Consider the following 20,186-nt stretch of genomic DNA (forward strand, 5'->3'; position numbering starts at 1 on the left):
GTTATAGGACTGCTGTTTATAGTTGTTTATAATATGGAATTACAAACTCAGGGGTTTTAAAATTATTATTTATGATCCATACATTTCCTTGAATGTATTGAATGGCCTATTATACTCTTGTCTAAGTTTAGTTAAACATCTGTGCAATTGTATTTTTTTCCTTTGTTATGTCTTCTCTATGCATGTATCTAACCTCCCCCTCAAAACAAAAATCATTCATAACTGTGTTTTAACTGTTTCTATTTATTTTTTTTATTTATGTAAAGTGAAATTAATGGGGAAAAGGAATCAGGGGGCCTTGTAACACAAAGCTTAAAAATCATTGTTGAAGAATAACTTCATGGTTGATTGCATTTATTACAATGTCTAATCAATCATGAAAATCAAGCACATGGTCAATTGCTAACCTTTGTGTTATGGGACCCTGAATTGGAACTGAAATATATTGATGACCACACTGAAATACTTGGATTTCCAGTTCTTTCAAAACATGCCTTTACATCTATTATGCCGGTGACCTTTCATTCATTGCAAAGGCATTGAAGGAAATGTCTGTATGTAAACTGGGTTCCAAAAGAACTTTACAAGGGCACTGTACGAAATCCACTCAGGCAAAATGAACAATATTTTTACACAAGCTAGCTTTAATAATCTTTCCTAAGCATATGTCAATAAGTAAGAGATTGGTTCAATCACAGAGAGGGTATAGCCCCTCACATCAATTTGTCTCAAAATCCAAAGTCACAAAGTGGCAAAAGAAACACCAATGAAAATCAGGTTTGCCCTTCACATTGGCTCAATCACAAAGAAGCTACCTGAAATTAACATCAAATTTTGAAATGATGTACTAATCACATAGCCACACACAACCTCACTCGACCCCTGACAGATATATGCTATGTTCAGATTATCCACCCCCCCCCCCCCCCGATCAGTGGTTGGCTACGTGATTGTTCCAGTCATCATTATTTTTTTTTAGCCATTCACTTAAACATGCCTGTGAAGGACATGTGTGATGATTAATCTGGGTAGTTAATTTAATCCCCATCTCATTTTTATTGGTCTTTCTTTTGCCATTTTGTGATTTTTTTATTCTGAAACCAGTTGATGTGAGGGTCTTTAGCCTCTCTGTGATTGAACCACCATCTTAATTATTGATATGTGTTTAGTAAGATCATTGAAGCTAGCCTGTGTAAAAATGTTTTCATTTTTACTGGGTGAAAATTTCCATTTTCTTTTGGAACTCGGTTTATACGTGTATATGTACATTTATAGACATAGATATATTTATTGATTTATACTTGAAATTAATTCCTTTCATATACACTTGTTGAAGACTTTGAAAGAAATGTAATGCCTTGTTCTCTTATGTATTCATTTGAAATGACTTAAAAGTAAATCATTTTGAAATGAATTAAAAGTAAATTATTTTGAAATGACTGACTTTAAATATTATAGGATATGAATATGTATATAAAATCTATTAAATTTTAGATATTTACTATTCTAAATCAAATTTAAACATCTTTGTTTTATACAAATAGTTCTAATATATTAGACAAAAAATGTATCGTTTTATATTTATCAATTTGATCCCATGTTTTTATAACTAAATTTTTGAGAGCATGGGTCATATTAAAATGAGTATAAATTGAAATGCTTTAAAAGCATAACAAGATGAACTTTAGTGCTGTCAATAATTGATTCAAAGCTGTTATAAATTTACAAATTTTCTTGAACTTTACATGAATGTTAATTTTTTTAAGATTTGCCTTCTATATACCATCCCCTTAAAGTGAAATTCAGTTAACTCGTAAAAAATGAATTTTAGTTAAGGGCTTGTGTTTACCAGAATGCTCGAGTAATATGTTAATAGTCCTAGAATTCCTGTTTTAATTCATAATTTATTTCTATGTTTGCAAAGTTTTCTCACTGATATTAAATAATTTAATGTCTATGACTTGTGAATGCATCACTGTCTTTTCTTCCCATGTTTATTGAAATGTAAAAATGAGTAAAAATAAGTAACATTTATGTAGATGGGCCCATGTGTAAGAATTGAAAAGTTTGATTCATGTTAGTAAGAAGTAAATCCAGCTTGGTTAACACGTACGTACCTAGGCTACTTTTTATAAATCTCATTCAACTTGAAAGAGATGTTCCCAATTAGTAAAACACATACTGTAGACAATCTGAGAGGTTTTAGTAAGTATAATTAGTGAAAGTATCACTCTTAACTGACAGTGCCAGGGGCGGGTCCAGCTTTCGCCAAGAGGAGGGGTGGGGGTGAATAAAGTCACCCATATTTTCCCGATCGGCCGCTCAAAGTTGATTTTTGTTAGTTTCTTTGAAGGGGTAGTCCTAACAGTCACTTTCTAGCTATATTCTTAAACGACATACAGGTATGATAATATTATAAACCCTATTTGAATAATGCGAACACGAAGCGCGAACTACACTTTCGGAAATTTCATGCATTTTTCCTGAAAATTAAACATTCTGTGCAATGTTTGTGATCGTGAGCAAGATGCGTATGTAACTACATAATTTCTGCGAGCCTGAGCTGAAAATATTTGATATTCCGATCCCACAAGGGTCAATTCAGTTGCGTTTTCCAAAAGGGGACAAACGTTTTGGAGGTTATTTCGTCCGCCCAAAAATTTGACAAGCAAATTTTAATAAGTATTCAACCAAAAATAAAGGATTTCGTACCAGAAAAAAATTGACAAGCAAAAAAAAAGCAAAAACGATCAGTTGTGACTCGTCAGGGGGGCAGGGGTATGTCCCCTGCATGAGTTGTGATTCGTCGGGGGCAGTCTGCCCCCCCCCCCCAGGTACGCTAGTGGGTCAATTTGAGCACTAATTCAAGCACTGTGTAGGAAATTATGTAGTGTATATGGATCGCACTTAAATAATAAGAGCTCGAAGCAAGACTGAGCTGATATTTTTATTATTATTTTGACCTAAGACCGGGACATTTCAAGGACATTTTGTCATCATATGAAAATGATGACTCCCTTTTTATGAAAATGATGACTCCTCTTCCTAAGCGCAAATTAAACTTGTCGATATTCCTTTCTAAAAAAGGGGACAATTTGATTTTTAGGAATTCATGAAAATTTTATTATCTATTAATCTAATAAGCTTAAATGAAAAAAAAAATTGTTGATATTAAGGCCTGAAAACTAGACATTTTATTAGCACCTTTGTAATTATGAATAGGATGCATAAATTAATATATTTTTAACAGTAATTGCGAGTGCAAATCGCGAGCCGAAATTTTTAATAAACTGTCATGAAAGGAGGCTTTTAAGTAGTTTGTTATATAATTACTATTATAGAGGTATACATTACTCACCAATCAAAATGCAAGCACGCAGCGCTAGCTGATAGGTTTTGGCAATAAAACCTGAAAAGTGATACTTTGAGATCTTTATGGAATACCCGGGGGGGGGGCACTTACATTGACGAGTGGATACCATTCGCGACCAAAAAAAAAACACGTAAAAAGGATGTCCTTTTCACGATAGGGCACGTTATGTACATAACGTGATAAGGATGTCAAAACACAAAAATAATGAAAAAAGGGTATCTATTTCAATAGGAAAATTACGTGTTTAGGGTCGAATTTACGGGGATGATAAAACAAAATTAAAATGTTTTATAAAGGATGTCCTTTTTGCCCCAAGACTTCGTGTTTAGAGTCCGATTTGCGCGAGGTGTAGAAGGACGTGGGGTCGAACTAAACCAAATAAGGTAAAGCCGACGACCGAAGGACCCGTGACAATAAAACTTTCCTGTACTTGTTTAGGGGTTCATTTCAGGGAATATTTGCCAAGAGTATCGTTTTGTTTCCAATTCTTGTTAATGGTAGGGTTTCACACGCCAATACTTGTTAAGGGGTGCATTTTCAGAATATGGAAATTACGTGTTTAGGGTGCTTTTCGAGACCCCATGGTCGCGCATGGTATCCACTCGTGAATGGAAGTGCCCCCCCCCCCCCAGGTGGAATACAGGAAAAAAAAAGACAAATCCAAATGCGAGCGCACAGCTCGAGCTGAAAATGTTGATACTCAGACAATAATACGGATATATTTTACGAAGCACTTTTTAAAATCAGTTTGTAAATAAAACAAAATAATGAAAGCTCGAAATCCTTCTCATGCATAGTCTTTAACAAATCAGAGAGGCGAGAGCAGATTATGGGAGACCATCTGAATAAATCAAGAATGTTCTGTATTCATGGAGTGGTAGGTACAAGGTGTGTCAAGTTGAACTGATTAGCAAACAGTGCTAAAAATATCGCGGGACTTGAGAAATCGAAATAAGACTGGAGTTTCTTCCATCTAATTTTGATCACTTTGATGAACATGTTTGTCAGAAACGAAATTGCAAGAAAGCAAAAATTTCAACATTTTTATTACCCTCTCCCCCCCCCCAAAAAAAACTTTTGGTAGATTTTAAAATAATTTTCATAAAAGTTATATTTCACCCTTCGCTCTTTCCCTTTCTCTTTAAATCTGACGCAAGTGCTCTTTCCTATACCATGTATACTGTCTAAGTATCAGTGTGTAAGATTCACATGCAGTGTTCTCATGCTCGTGACGATGATCAAAAACTTTTCAGATTTCGTTTGCTTTTTTATTACAACACGTCTTCCATGAAATCGTCCCCAAATTCACGAAATTATCGATCAGTTCTTTATACTTCAGTTTGAAGATTCGGTGAGGAGGGCAAGATAGATGCGATGAAGTTTATCATGAATAAATATGCAATATGCCAATAGGCAAATTTATAAATAAAAACATACACATGTCAATTTTGTTTGACTAAACATGAGTATTTATATGATGAAAGGCTAAAATAACCCGACACCGCCGGGATATAACAAATTACCTATAAGGTAATATTTTTCCATTTGAAATTTTAGTCCTTGCTTAATTGTATATTCTCTATTTTCATTTGTTTAAACGTGAAAATCACGGTGTGGTTGACGCCCCGGCCTTTTCCATACACCAAATGACTATAATTTTTAAAGTAATGAAACGAATATAAATTGATTACCATACATGGTGATGATGATGATGACAAATTTAAGATAATTTTCAGTATCTGAGACGTTGGCCTATATTTCCAAATAAGTTCGGTAAAAAGAAAAAGGAAATCTGGTGACTTTTATTGTGGCTCGTCTTGTTTCTATGCATCTGCAGACCCATCTATTTTAAGAGTGTAATTATACATTGCAATATATTTTGACATAATTACATATCTTTGTATTTTTTCTTCTCTTTTCTCTCCATTTTCTCCGCCAGTAAAGAACTTTTTTGGAGGCATGTCCCCACCCATCCGAGCCCCGGCCTCCGCCCCATAAGTTCATCATACACCGGCGGATCCAGTGGAGCTAGGGGGCAGACCCGTGCCCCCTTTTTTTCGGCTTGTCAATTTTTTTTCCTAGGGAAAATGTGCCCCCCTGGAAAATCCTGTATCCGCCCCTGAGTTTATAGTAACTTGTTTGTTAGATATGTTTTTAGAAATGCTGACTTTTAAAAATGCCGCATAGGGATACTTTGCAGTATTGGGTATTTTCTCTTGGTATAGGTCTTTTATGCTTAGATGATTTAACGTCTGGTACCTTGATTGAATAATATCCGACTATATGTCTCATAATTCTATAATTATGTATACATATTTTTTTTTACGAAGTTCAGTTATGAAAGTAGGAAATATGTCATAATCTATTTTAGTTTTATTCGCACAAAAAACAGCCAGGAGTTTCTTAGGATGGTACGCAACATGCTGCGCGTCTTTCTGCTGACAGACATCTTCATTTCTGTTTATGAAGACTGGTTAAAAGGCTACGAAGCATGTAAACAACAAGCACGTGCGAGGAAACGCGTTCTTTTGTAGGTCATTCGGTGATTGTTACGAAACCATTTTACCGTACGTTATATACAGCGTATGTCACTCGGAGATCCCCGCTATCCTGCACATGTAGTATCAACAAGCTCGGTCATACGACAAACGACCAAGGCAAGAAAAAGCTTCATAGAAAGACGAGAAGTTTACAAAGAATTAAGAACAGCTCTCAGGCTAGCAATATTCTTGGTAAGTTGAAATATCTAACGTTAGATCTAAAAGAGGAAAGGAAAATCTAGTTCTCGCACGAATGCGATGAATGTTCACCCACTCCCGACCCGAGCGATATACATGATATAGGTTGATCTGCTGGCGCTGGGCGCGGCGCGCCGGCTGGTTGCGGTACGTGTACACCCATGTCCCATGACTGAAAAATCCGCCGTTTTCTGGTCTTTTTCTCAGATCTCCTCCTACACTGACGGGAGACTCCCATTTGACTCTTAATTGTGGTGATTCGCGCACCGCAAGAATGTTCCATGTGCAGTTAAATGAAATCCATGACCATGTAGGTATGTCATTTTATTTCACAAAAAAAAGCAAAATTTGCACAGTCAAACTCTTTAGACTTACCTTAGGGCAAAGTTACAATGTAGGCTTTAGCTCCCAAATATTCCAAATATGTAAAATTATTAACATGTGTTCATGTGGGGTGTTTCCATTTACTGACACCCGATTTCTGACATCCCTATTCTGATACCCCTTTTCCCCATTCACTTTTGTACACGTTTGTAGTAAATATATTAGTGTCTCACTTTTTTATCATAAAAAAGAGGCTTGGTCAAATTCCCTTTCTGTGATTGGCTTGTATCGCTATTGAATATCTATTAGCCATCAATGCTTCTTCGTATCTATGATTGTCCCCTTTTCATTGCCTGAAGAAAATGATAAACTTTTTCAAAAAATAATAATGCTGTAAAATGTAGAAGTGAGTGATTAGTGGTTTTTTATCCTGGGATATTGTTATGAATCTGATGAATATTTGTTCTTATAGCAAAGTTGTCAAAGTTGAAAAGAGAGAGGACTGATGTATTGGTGTGTGAGTGAGTCCAAAAAAATAAAGTTCTACTAACATCCAGATCTAGACTAGGCTATACTAGACTTTTATTAGACCAAAAGCTTCGGTCTCTGTTTTGTTGGTTGTTCAGCTGAACTTCGTTGGCTTCACTCACCAAATACAGAGACCGAAGTTCTAGCGCGATCTGTACAGGGGACTCAATGGCCATATGTTTATGTACTTGAGATCGGATAAAACGGGGAAGTGAATTTGCGCGACAGCCGAGGTAAGTCACTGTTTTTGTTCCTTTTAACTTCATTTTTCCCCGTTTTTTGGCAATTGATGTCAAGAGGGAATATAAGTTTGCACTCTGGTCACTATAATTTTTGAAATTTTTATTCATTAAAGACAAATATTGAAAAGCCCCGACGGGGGGATTTTGCATTGCAAGTCCCCTAATGGTGGCTGCACGATAGCGAGCCGTCTGTGTACGAGGACAATTAAAAAAAAAATGTTAAAAAACTCCTTGAAACAGACGGCTGCCAGCTGTCTAGACTTTTATATGCTTAAATCCCTCTTTTGATGTGGGAAACAGAGCACAAGAATGTACATAAAGTCACTAATGGAGAATATCAGCTTATCATTTTCTCAAAATGTGTGATGTGAAATCTAAAATTTTTATTCCAAGCAAAAAGTTTGCTTTGTCTTATTTCCAATGTAGCTGGATCTAAAACATACCGATACATGCGCCAACCAATCGCGTTCATGTATCTTGACATGATGTCTACAAGGTACCACCACTACTGAGTGCGTATGCATGGGATACTTCAGTCTAGTCTATACCAAAAAAAAACACATTTTGAGATTTGGACTGAAGTTTTTTAAAAACTTCAGTCCTAATCTCAAAATATATATCATGATTTTGCCTAGATACTTATGAATTATTTAAATCATTGATCATTTAATAAGTAAGATATTGAAATTAATATGTTCGAAGTTTTATACACATTGATACATAGGCCTATGCCTTTTCAGAAATTCTGAAAATGTTACACTAATTCTCTGTCAAACTAAAAATAAAGATTTCATGTCTGATGATGGATTGCCTGACCTAGAACCAATGTTCTGAATATTTATACTTTGTACTACTAATTATTGTTTTAAAAAGTGTCATTTTATATAGTGTCATTTTATATATTGCCATTTTGAACTTAATTTCATCCATTTTATCTATTTTTTGCAGTCCAACATGGACCCTACAGATGTGTCTAATAACCAAACTGGAGGCCCATTTATCATTGATGAGTACAACTTGGCTCTTTGTGCCATAGTTACTGTGGCAATGCAAGCATCTTTCTTCATTATAGCAGCAACGTGCAAGTTTGACAAAGTCACAGATTTTGCTGGAGGAACCAATTTTGTTGTTCTAGCTTTGCTGTCCTTCTTTCTTGCTCAGGTAAATTATGATTCAGAATTTTTTTTATTATTGATGTCTTGACTGCATAAGGCTTTTTAAAGATCTCATATTTTCCAGTAGTAAAAAGTTATGGGATTAATATAGAAGATAATTTAATTAGTCCATAATGCAGGCATAGCATACATGTAGAAATGTGTTTTCCAGTGGTTTTCAAATAATAATAGTAGTATATTGTGTCATAACAATAAAACCATTGAATAAAATTGTCTGCAATTCGTTAAGTTAAAAATTGTTCTATCAAGATGTCTGGCTACTGCTAAATCCACCCTCTTTCATACATACTATTCAACAAGAATATTTTCTTTGAGACTTTAAACTCGATGTACTGGGTATCTGCTTTAAAAGTGTTTAACTACAGTGTATGTGGAAATGTAAAAGTGATTTGAACAGCACACATGTTGGTTATTACTTGCAAAACTTTATGAAAAACTCTCAAATTTAATTGTCATGTTGCAGTTTGTAGAACTTGTAAATTTGCTAGTGTCAAACCATTTTGGTAATGCTTTAGCTTAATAAGCAATCCAAGGGAAAATATTGAGTAACATACAAAGCACCGACTATTCCCTTATTTTTATTCTTCTCTTTCAGACTTACGGTGTACGTCAGATTGTGGCTACTGTTCTGGTGTTTTTGTGGGGCATACGCCTATCAGGGTACCTCTTGTATAGAATTATCAAGATAGGCGAGGATAAACGATTTGATGATAAGCGAGAAAACTGCCTCAAGTTTGCCGGCTTCTGGATTTTTCAGGTGAGAATCGAGATCAAGGTCAAGACTATTGAATATATGGCTTACAGGAATTAAGGAGTACCTAAACAAAGTCCTGGAATTACAGAAATTTAATTATAACAGGTTAACTGGTCTTGCATTTATAATGAAATGATTGAACATGCGAGGTATATTATGGTCCTAAAGTTACTGTCAACATGAAGTTTAATGGGAATGCCATCGAAACTCTCGTGAAGTGTTAGTATGTACATGTATGCAAGGAAAGGATATTGTTATCAAAGTGCTTGAAGACATCTCAAATTATTCGCCTCTTACTCTCCACTTTGGCTAATGCTCAATGCCTCCCTCTACATAGTGTATGGGGTCTGATGCGGAAAGACTACACTAAGAGGCTGCAAAGCAGCTCCAGTGATGCAGCTTTTTGCATCTTATTTACCACCAAGTTTGCAGAGCCATCAGGAGCCGTCTTTCATGACAGCTTTACTCGCACCTACATTATTAACAATGGATAATGCTGAGTGAAAGAGAACATCAAATTAATGGGTCAATTGTTATATTTTCCTGCCCTATTACTGAGTGATGAATATTCATGTATTCATCCGGGCGATAAGATTTTTTTTCCGGGCTCACAGGAAAGCTCTTGATTCTATGGATTTCAGAATTCTTTTCTAGGGATTTTCCCGTCTGGAGATTAGGACTTAAGTTTTGGGTCGAGACTACCATTAAGTGAAGGTGGTTTCTGTACAAATGTTCTGCAAATAAAACTGGAACCAGATAATTGCTGTACAAAGTCAACATGGATTTATTGTAGGGGTTACTTTTCACCCTTTTGCAGGCTGTATGGGTCTTCACGGTGAGTCTACCAGTCATCTTCATCAATGCTCAGAAACATGATGAGGGAACTTCTTTTGAGGCCCTGGACTACGTAGGAACGGTCCTGTTTGGTATCGGTCTACTAATCGAGACCGTTGCTGACCAACAGAAGTTTAATTTCCGGAATGACCCAGCTAATAAAGGAAAATGGTGCCAAGCAGGTATGCCTCTTCTTTCTTTAAAAGGAACTTAATCCTTAGGATAACAGTTTTAATCATAGCAGAAAAATGTAGGTGGAGGTTTGATATGTCAAAGAAAAAGAAAGTTATGGATATTTGTATTTTGATTTGTGACATCACAGACAAGCAGATCCTCATTACGGTATGTTATGTGATATGAAAAATTCCCAAAATGCCAAAATATCAGAAAAATGAATTTATTTTATTTGGGTGACATGGTATGTCATGAGGTACATCATATCATACCCCCTTCTATCATTTTAACAATATTTAAATATCCATCATGGTCCATGAAAAAACTGGACTCAAAGGTGGAAACTTGAGAGAACTGGACTTCGCCTACACTATACTATTATTTGAAATTTCTTAGCTGAAGTTGTGTAATTACTATCTATTATATAATGCGTAGTCATGTGAAAGTGCTTCAATTCAGGAAGGCACGGCATTTCCTTCCTTCCTTTCTTGTGAAAACTTCCATGAAGCATGATAACATTGATTTTCACTGAAAAATGTGCATCCAGCCAATCAGTTGCAAAGATTTTAGTAGCTTATAACAGTTGTCAGTAAATAATACCACTGACAAAGTACTTCATGGAATATGCTCCCTTTGTTGTTTAGTTGTTACCATACTCAATCCAGGAAGTTGCAGGCCTGCATCTATAGGTATGAGTTTGGTGTCCAATTTGATGTAAGCTTTACTATAATTCCTATAGGTGGATGTGAAGTTCTGAACCTGATGACCCATATTGTGAAATCTGGTTTAATTAGAGTATGATTTATCTGTGCTGCAATTATGGGAAGCCAAAATTCTTAAACTTATTTTAGATTGTATACTTCTTATTTTTACTTTATTCTTTCCTATGTTTTTGATGGTGCAGAAAAAGTATTTCAGTTATGCATTTGGTTCCAAATGCTCTATCTGACTAATATGACATTTAAGAGATTAGTGTTACAATTGGCTATCCATAGTTCAGCCCAAAGTGTAGACAAATGTTTTGACTAAATCTGAGTTCAGAACATGGGCCAATATGATTTAATTTGTGTCTACACTAACACGTCATAAGCCATCAAATAAAAAAAGGATGTAAATTTCTCTTTTCTACAATGTTATGAAGCTAATACACGAACGAACAAAATGAAAAATATTAAAAGATACATATGTCATCTAATCAAGTTATGAATTTACCCATTTCTACAGGGCTCTGTGGCTAAACACACACAAAAAATGAAAAGATGTATATTGTCAAATGTGCATATGAATGAACTCGTTTCTACAGGGTTGATGGTTAACATAAACTATCAAACAAAAACGAAAACATAAAAAGATATACTGTTTATACATCATCAAATAAAGTTATGAATTTCCTCATTTTTAGAGGTTATCTGAAGCTACACACAAACAAACTAAAATGACAATGTGAAAAAGGACAAACTGTTTGTCATCAAGTAAACTTAGATGGATTTACTCATTTCTACAAGTATATTGAGCTGGTTTATGAAGCAGAGCATAGACAACAATGAAATTTTTGAATGGATGTATTGTATCAATAAACTTTTGAATTTACTCTTTCTCTACAGATCTATTGAGCTGGCTTATGAAGCTGAATATAAACAAAGAAAGTTTTAAAAAGATGTGTTGTATCAAACTTTTGAATTCACTCATTTCTACAGGTCTTTGGAGCTGGTCTCGGCATCCTAACTACTTTGGTGAGATCATGTTATGGTGGGGGATGTTCATTATGAGCTGTAGTGTATTAACTAATGTGGAATGGATTGCAGTTCTAAGCCCTCTATTCATCTCTGCTATTCTCCTCTTCTTGAGCGGGATCCCTCTCCTTGAAGAGAGTGCTGATAGGAGATATGGAGAGTGAGTATAAACAAGAGAAAAGGGATATATATATACTACCATATATACACTAAGCACATTTTGATTTACGTCTTGACATAGGCGTCATAATGTGATTTTTATGCAGTACTGCGCAAGTGTCAGTGTCGACCCCTCATTCACCACTCAAGTTGAGAATGCATTCAGTCTGGTTCTCACTGTCCACCAAATGATGGCATCACCCATGTTTTCTTATGTACTTTATTACATGAAATACAAAATATTTCAATTTTTTCCTTGTAATAATAAAAGGAGTGACATCATCGACTCATTCATTTGCCTATGACTGGGTAGTGCATGTAATTGGTTATGAAAAATAAGTGATATTTTAGAATACAACTTTATTACTTTTCAGCATTATTTTTGTTTTATTTTTGTTGTTTTATTGAATTAAGCTCTTCATTGAAGTGGCCTTTCCCTTTAGCGAAGGATTAAGAATACAAGGTCTGGGGCTCAAAGCCCATAAAAAATATATTAGCGAGGCCCACCATCAACACCCCCATCTGGTAAAAATTAGCATGTGACAATGGTGTAGATTATATTGAAACATTGAATGATAGCATTATCCAAGATTCTATTTTTGTCAAATTTTCTCATTATGTAAAATAAATTGTCAGGTTTGATTTGATTGTTCTTGAAGTACACTCATTAAATGGTACGAAACAAGAACTTTAGATTAATAATTCCTAACTCCTTTTTCTTTTATCTTCTGAACAGACTGGATTCCTATGTAATCTTCAAGAAATCAACGAGTCCATTAATCTTGTTCTGGCCACGTCTTTATCAAGTTCTGCCCTCACCGGTGAAGTGTTTGTTCTGTTGTGAGTTCCCTTTCTATAACAATATTGGGAAGAATCCTCCTGATGTTGAGGGCGCCACTGCAAATGAGCAGACAGGGATTGCAAGAGCATAAGTCAGCTCAAATCAAGTGATTTTTTTTATGTTCATCTGCTAAGAGTCATGTTCATTGGAAATTAAAATGCTGATAAAGTAAAATGAACAGATGAACTTAATTGATTTTCCTACTTTTTCTGCACTGCGATAAATAATTTGGTGTCAACCACTGATGTAAATTCAGGCAGTGAACCTGTTGGTCAGGGGTAGGGAGGGGGAACTATTGTGTCCCCCCCCCTGATTAGTATGATGTCATGTATTATCGTCTGTGGTCAGAACTCTCCTAATATAAACGGCACTTCTCAAAATGAACAAATCGAATGGAAAAAAAAGTAGTAATGAGAATGGTCCTAGAAGGTGTCACTTCAACTGAACAGATATGATTCACAAGTGAGATTGCTCCTAACATAGAGGGGCAGCTCCAAATTAAAATGCAGGAACTACAAAAAAATATTTAAAGAAAAGCTCAGAATTCCTAATGATGTATTATGTTCATGTAGTTACACATTGTCAAAATTCTTTCTTAAATATGTGTAATGATATTTTTAGGTTATGTTTAATGATGTATTTAGGTTCAATATGATTATTTTTCCTTTTCAATCTCTTTTAGAGCGCTAAGTGACTTAACTGTCATTTGTGCAATGTAAAAATTGAGTATTGTTATTATTGTAAATCAACACTTATATGAATATGAGAATGCTCCTAGAATGAAGGGTGCCACTCTCAATGAATAGACAAGTATAGGAGTAGCATAAATCAAGAAACGAAATTGGTAAATGAGAATACTCCATAACATAGAGGGTACCAATCCTGATTACTAGATAGGAATTACACGTATATAAACAGGAACCAAATCTATGTCAGTCAATTGATTTTCCAATTATTCTGCCGTAAGCTCCCTACCTCATTGATGTCAACAAAATATCAAACAGCTAGATAAAGCAACAACGAGCTCTTTCAAGGCAATTGGAAACAAGTAAAAGGTCAAACGTGCACAAAGTTCCACTCTGTTTCTCTCTTGCCTCTGCGTGTTTCTTACCTGTTGGTATGGCGCCATATACTGTTAATATTGTCATGGAGTACTTTTCCTATAGCTTTAAACAGGGATGCCACTTTACCGCTTTTACACAGAATTCAGGAATTTCCCCGTCATCTATCTTATTTCCTTTTTTTTCTCACGTTTGCCGTTTTCTATGTATCAGAAAAAAGTCGTAATATTCTCCTTACTCATTTCCATGTCCGATCACAGAGAGATACTAGTACACTTGGGCAATTAAGTCTCATTTTTTTTTTCAATGTCTTTGATGGTGTTTTCCTGTGCAGCTTTGTATTTCCTAGTGCTATTATCAGTTAAAAGCGTCTCATTCTTTCTGGACTCATCGTCAGGTTTTATTGGCATTGACGAATTCGGTTTTTGATTACTTTATTTGTTTAACGTCTCCCTTAAGCTTTCTTTGAAATTGGTTGTTCACCTGCCTAAACTCGAGTTCATTTACAATGCCCAGTAGATCATTTTCAGAACTTGTGCTTTAAAAAAATAAGCTGCCAAAAGAATTGTTTTGATGTTTTACAAATCTAAAAAAAAAGTGAAATAAAACTGCTTTTGTACTTAACACCTGAAATATGAATAGGGATTGGGTTTTCTCAGTATTTTTCAGTTATTTTAGGAAGAATCTCTTTATTTGTCTAATCTAAAAAAAAATAACAAGGATGAATTGATATATTAATGTACTTGAAATTTATATTTTGAAAATAAGATAAGGTTCTCGAAAGGATTGACTTTTTATATTTTCTACACATTTTTTGGAGTGAAATTAGTATGATGTAATCAACATGAATATGATTTGTGTACGTAATGAGTCATTTTAGTTCATGTGCACATGTAAAACTGTAGATGCTGTACTATATACATTATAAAATACTAATTTGGTATAGATTTTCAGTGAAACAGAACTTACCCACTTATAATGCGTTTATTGCCTTGGTAGATCTTATATCATATTCTGGTTGTCTTAAGTATTCCCCTCCTCACAGATGGCGATAACTTTATTCTTGTCACAATGATAATTGGTACCATAGTGTTGTGTTAATGACTTTTTATTTGTTTTCACTCGGGCATTGACATTTACGCGTTCATGTAAGCAAGATCAGTGTGTTCTACTTTTTTGTTATACCCCTAAATTTATGAGATATTTAATTCAATTTTGCTATACTCTCTTAATTGTATCTCTTTATCTCTGTCTCTTTCTCTTGCTCCTGTCTTCTCTCTCTCTCTTTATCTATTGATAATGTTGTCATCTAGTTCAATTTATTGTAGTTAAGTTTTGTTGGTGTACATGTAGTTGGTAACTTTTTTATTGTGAGCTGATGATGTATATGTAGCCCTCCTATATTTTGTTTATAACATTAAGTTATGCTTATACATCAGTATGTATTTAACTGTTTGTATGTTTTATATGAATCATTGTAGATTCGATAGAATATCAGGGACTGTATTTTGAAATGTAGTGAAAGTAAAGTGTTAACAGTAATGTACATTTTTTTTGTAAATGTGACTTCGAAATGAAAATGAATGTAATTTCTACTTAATACAAGATATACCTCGGGCATTACGCACAAAGTTCAAATTTTATTACAGAAAAGTTAGCCATAATATCATGCTGTTTTTTTATGAGAAATAGTGAAGAAATGGTAATGAATTTTGAAGGAAAAAATCCATCAAATACTTATAAAGAGGGGTATGATTTTATGTTTAGATATAGTGATGTCACATGCAAGCAGATACCCCATATGTCACATGATATGAATTTGATTAAGACAACTCTTGTGCTGTATCCTTTTAATGGCATGAATCCCCTACAGGCACATTGTGCCTTTGAACTATCGCTTTCCTGCAGTCCCCATAATTTTGTCTATGATGAAATGTAGGATCGCTAATGAAAGCTGTTTGTGGTATTCAGGGCCCTGGGAACATTTTTTTTACAGGGGGTGCTGATGTCAATACATAATAGAGGTCAAATTGTTCCTGAAAAGTTTGAAAAGCCCCCCAAAAAAAGAAAGAAAAAAAAAACAACAGTTTTTTGCTACAAAATGAGGGTTATTTTGGTTACATTTTCCATTTCTGCCCAACTTCCAGAATACATGGGGTGCTGCCTGTGGAGAATGATACACGCAGCACCCCTGGGCTTACTGCATATAGATAATAATACACGTAGCACACCCAAGGAAATTGTTCTGGGTGCCTCAGCACCCCCGCTCCCAGAGCCATGGTGCATGGTATTCCTGTAGGAAAGACACAGCTCTGTTTTTTTTTACAAGGTGCCTAAGTGTAATTCAAATCAGAAAATACAGTAGTGCTCAGAAGTTAGTGAACCCCAACAGAATAATGGGAAGGTCAGGTAATAAAATATAACATTCAATAAAGTTTGTTTCTCTGGGCTCACCGTACATTGTAGAGTTGCTGTCTACATTCAACACTCAGCATGAAGGTGTGCATTTTGTGGTGGGGTTCACTAACTTTTTAGCACCAATGTAAATAATTGAATCACCTGTGCCTTCAACATCGATCTCCAATCAAACATTTATTTTCTTTAACATTTTATGAAACAAAATATTTTATTCATTATGGGCGTTTAAGGAACTGGTAATTTACTTTATATTTTGAATGAAGAGAGGTGGAGCTTCTCATGTATTATGATATCATAAATTGAAAACTTTAAAAATTCAGCAATCAGTTATTCTTTTATGGGTTAGTTAAACCTATCTACTGGTACATTTCTCTTACTTTCCTGCCTTTATCAAAATCATATTGACATCAGGGTGCACTTCAGAATACAACTATTTTACATGTTTTTTATCAGTCATTGTCATTAAACAACTTTTTTGGTTATAATATTTTGTGAAATATATTTTCTTTTAATATGTGCTTTGTTAATGTAAGACTTGAGGTTATTTGGTGAACAAGGTCTTATGCTGATGTATTGATATGTATTTATCTTTTTTTATTGAATATTAAACAGTTATTCATAATTCTTTGTTTCATTAGCTGTGTCCTCAATTTTGGTAGTTATGCGATCCCTGAATTATGCCTTCTTACTAATTTGCAAATGGTATGAGATTTGTATTACTTTTTTATCGATGAATTTTGAGATTTGGTGGTGTGCTTGGGGTGTAAATTGTAAAGAGCATGATGATGTGAAATATCTTTAAGATTCGAAGGGGCACAAGTTGTATTAGCTCAAACAATGTTAATTTCATTACAGGGCAAGGCCATCCACATGAAAAGATTTGAATTTAAAAAAAATCAAACAAGCCAAACACGGAATATTTCATAAAAAAAGAATGTGAAATGAAGGGCCTGATGACAATACAAATTCACAATATCTTTTGTATTTTTTTGAAATATGAAAAATTTTAATTTTCTCATAATTGTAATATGAAACAAAGTTTTATTCCTCCCTGAAAACATGTGGAATTGCCACTGTTTTTTGTTTTTTTTTTTGTTCAACCTTTTGTGGTTCACACAAGAAAGTCTTTATTACAGAAAAAATGTGAATAAGTGACATCATTGACTCATTTGCCCATCACTGAGTTGTGCATAACGGTTTTGTGAAAAATAAGCAAAACTTCAAACTGTCATAAGAGTCTTATTTTAATTGCGATTTTGAACAAATTTTGATGATAGTGAGGATGCCGATTAAAAACTGGTTTTGAGGGTGGTGGTGGTTGTTGTGGTGGTATTGATGAAGATCAATTAGGGGACAAGTGGTGGTGTCACAGGGAGCAGGGGGTGTTCCTATCTCTTGTGATTTTTCAAGTAGACCTAATTCCATGTCTAAAAACATTGAACGTCTAAAACATACTCTTCAAGTTTAAGAAAAACAATAAATGAAAAAAACCCACACATGCACACTCCAGATCTATTTGGTAAGGAATGAATGAAGGATAACTTGAACTAAAGTCAATAGTGACTTTTACGAGAAAGTTCCTAAAATTGTGTTAGGCAGTATCTACAAACAAAAAAGAATATGAAAGTTACAAAATATAAGAGGTAAAAAAAAGGGAAAATACGGGATCGATAAAGGCATAGAAATAATTCAAATAACAGTGGAAACAAGATTATGAAAACAAACAAAAAAGGAGTAGAAAGAGGGATAGAAAAAAAATTGTTTTGTCTCTGTACTTTATAGAGAAAGTCCCTACCTAAGTATGTCAAGCTAATATTCCGAAGGAGATAAGTGTGTATCTGTTATTGGAAAATGAGTTCAGTTATAAGTTCAAGATCATGTTGATTTCGCAGTGACTATTGTACGTTTCCCAAGGGCGTAGGGTTTAGGCGCGGATTCGGGGTAGCGAGGGGGATACATGGGGCATCCCACCCTACCCCTCCTTACCCGGACGAGAAACTTAACGAATATCCCAAGGTATGCTGCGTTTTTAAAATTGGGTTGAAAATTGGGAACTTATACATTTAAAGACATTTTTTGCTTTCTTTGACAAACATCCCCTTCACCAACTTGAAGAGTGTATTATCGTGACGTCAGGGAGTGTATCTAGGTCATGTACTGTTCTTTTGAGAAGTGTAAGAGTATCACCTGATTTCAACTTTAGCTGGTAGTTAATCGTCCCTTTGTATCTTGAAATTTAATATTATTATCCCAGTTAAAAAGATGCGAGACACTAATACAGAGCATGTGACATTGGCCCTCGTCTTACATGTCTTAAGTGGGTTGATGAAGGATATAATTCACGGATAAAGCCATTTTATTGAGTGAGTCAGAAAAAAGCACTTAAGACCTCACAAAACCCAAATTTAAGGGGAAAATTATGTCGAACACTTAGTCTGTATGATGGCCTAAAATATCATTTCCTGATTTTCCTCCCAAATAATTCGATATAGGCCTACATAATTATAATTGATAAACAATAGGTATTCTTTTCTGTGATGTAAATTTTGATTTGCGCTATTGTAAAGCATGACTGTAGTAAATTAATCAAAATTTCCCGTTCTACAAAGACTCGTTGTCAGTAACAAATGGACAATAACAAATTTGCCATCAGTCAATCAGATATATAGGTTTCTGTAGCTTTTAACTGTTATTGCAAATTTGTTATCATAACAAGTTTTATGAAACGGGTCACAGATATCCATGAAGTCAAAGCACCCCCATAATGCAGAGGGACATCAAGTTCTTGAGCCCCCTCTAATAGCAACTTCCATGGCCCTTCGAAGCGGGGGTGCTGGGCTGTGGCCTACAAATGAGATAGGGGCTTGGGGCGCTTGCATGGCCTCCTAAAATAATTTTAAAAGAAAGAAAAGGAAAGAGAGAAGGCTGAAATATGATCTTAGTGGGCGCGTCTTGGTCTAGTGGTTCTGACTCTCTCCTTTCAAACAGAGGGTCGTGGGTTCGAATCCTAATCATGGATTGTTTTTCCTTCAGCAAGAAATTTATTCGCACTGTGCTGCACTCTACCCAGGTGAGGTGAATGGGTACCCGGCAGGATTAATTCCTTGCATGCACTGAGCGCCGGTGATGGTAGCTCGAGCTAAAGCCGGGGTAATAATAGCAGCGCTTTGTATCCTCAGGTAATAGGCGCTTTATAAATGCAGCTATTATCATTAATACCCTTATTATTATTAGCGTTATGTAAAAATCTATCACGAAATTTGATTTCTTCTCCTGCTTGCTCGCTTTGCTCAACTTTTTTTAAACAAAATAAATGTTGCCCCATACGCCATATTTCCCCCCTCAATTTTTATATTTATGATTTTTTTTTCTCATTACGCTGGGGCGTTGTGTGTGTTATTTACAAGAGGCAACACGCCCTGGAAATAAGGTATGCATGCTAAAAATTTGCCTTTATTAAATTTCGTCTTTATTATCATCAATTTATTCAATTAATTTTTTCTAACTCTTTGTGGAGTCTATTTTTTCAAATATTATAACTTAACATTCATTCAATCTTACCTGAAATGAAAATTCTCATTTTACCAAGTTTGCTCTATTTTTTAATTTCAAGTAAAGTAATTTTTTCAAGGGCCTGCCACTGCGGGTCGAACAGGCTTTGCTTTTATCAGTGATTTCTTTTCGCCTTATTTTCAATTGATCTTTTAATGCATCATTATACACTTATTTTCATCATATAATTAGTGTCTAAATGCTTTCCGTTATAAGTTTATTCTGTATTAGATGTTTCCATATAGATTAGTGCGATTATTCATATTACTGATTTTTATTA

The 20,186-nt window shown here is 34.8% G+C and overlaps 1 protein-coding gene across 1 annotated transcript; it reads left to right on the plus strand.

The window, feature by feature from the left end:
* Positions 1-6,018: 6,018 nt before the first annotated feature.
* Positions 6,019-16,836, plus strand: LOC121407224. Its single transcript, XM_041598191.1, has 6 exons — positions 6,019-6,105; positions 8,154-8,366; positions 8,976-9,137; positions 9,952-10,150; positions 11,840-12,035; positions 12,771-16,836. The coding sequence occupies exons 2-6, from the start codon at positions 8,160-8,162 to the stop codon at positions 12,964-12,966; spliced, it is 960 nt and encodes a 319-aa protein (XP_041454125.1). The 5' UTR covers positions 6,019-6,105; positions 8,154-8,159; the 3' UTR covers positions 12,967-16,836.
* The last annotated feature ends 3,350 nt before the right edge of the window (positions 16,837-20,186 follow it).

Source organism: Lytechinus variegatus, chromosome 2 (genome assembly GCF_018143015.1).
Source record: "Lytechinus variegatus isolate NC3 chromosome 2, Lvar_3.0, whole genome shotgun sequence".
Classification (NCBI taxonomy): Eukaryota; Metazoa; Echinodermata; class Echinoidea; order Temnopleuroida; family Toxopneustidae; genus Lytechinus; species Lytechinus variegatus.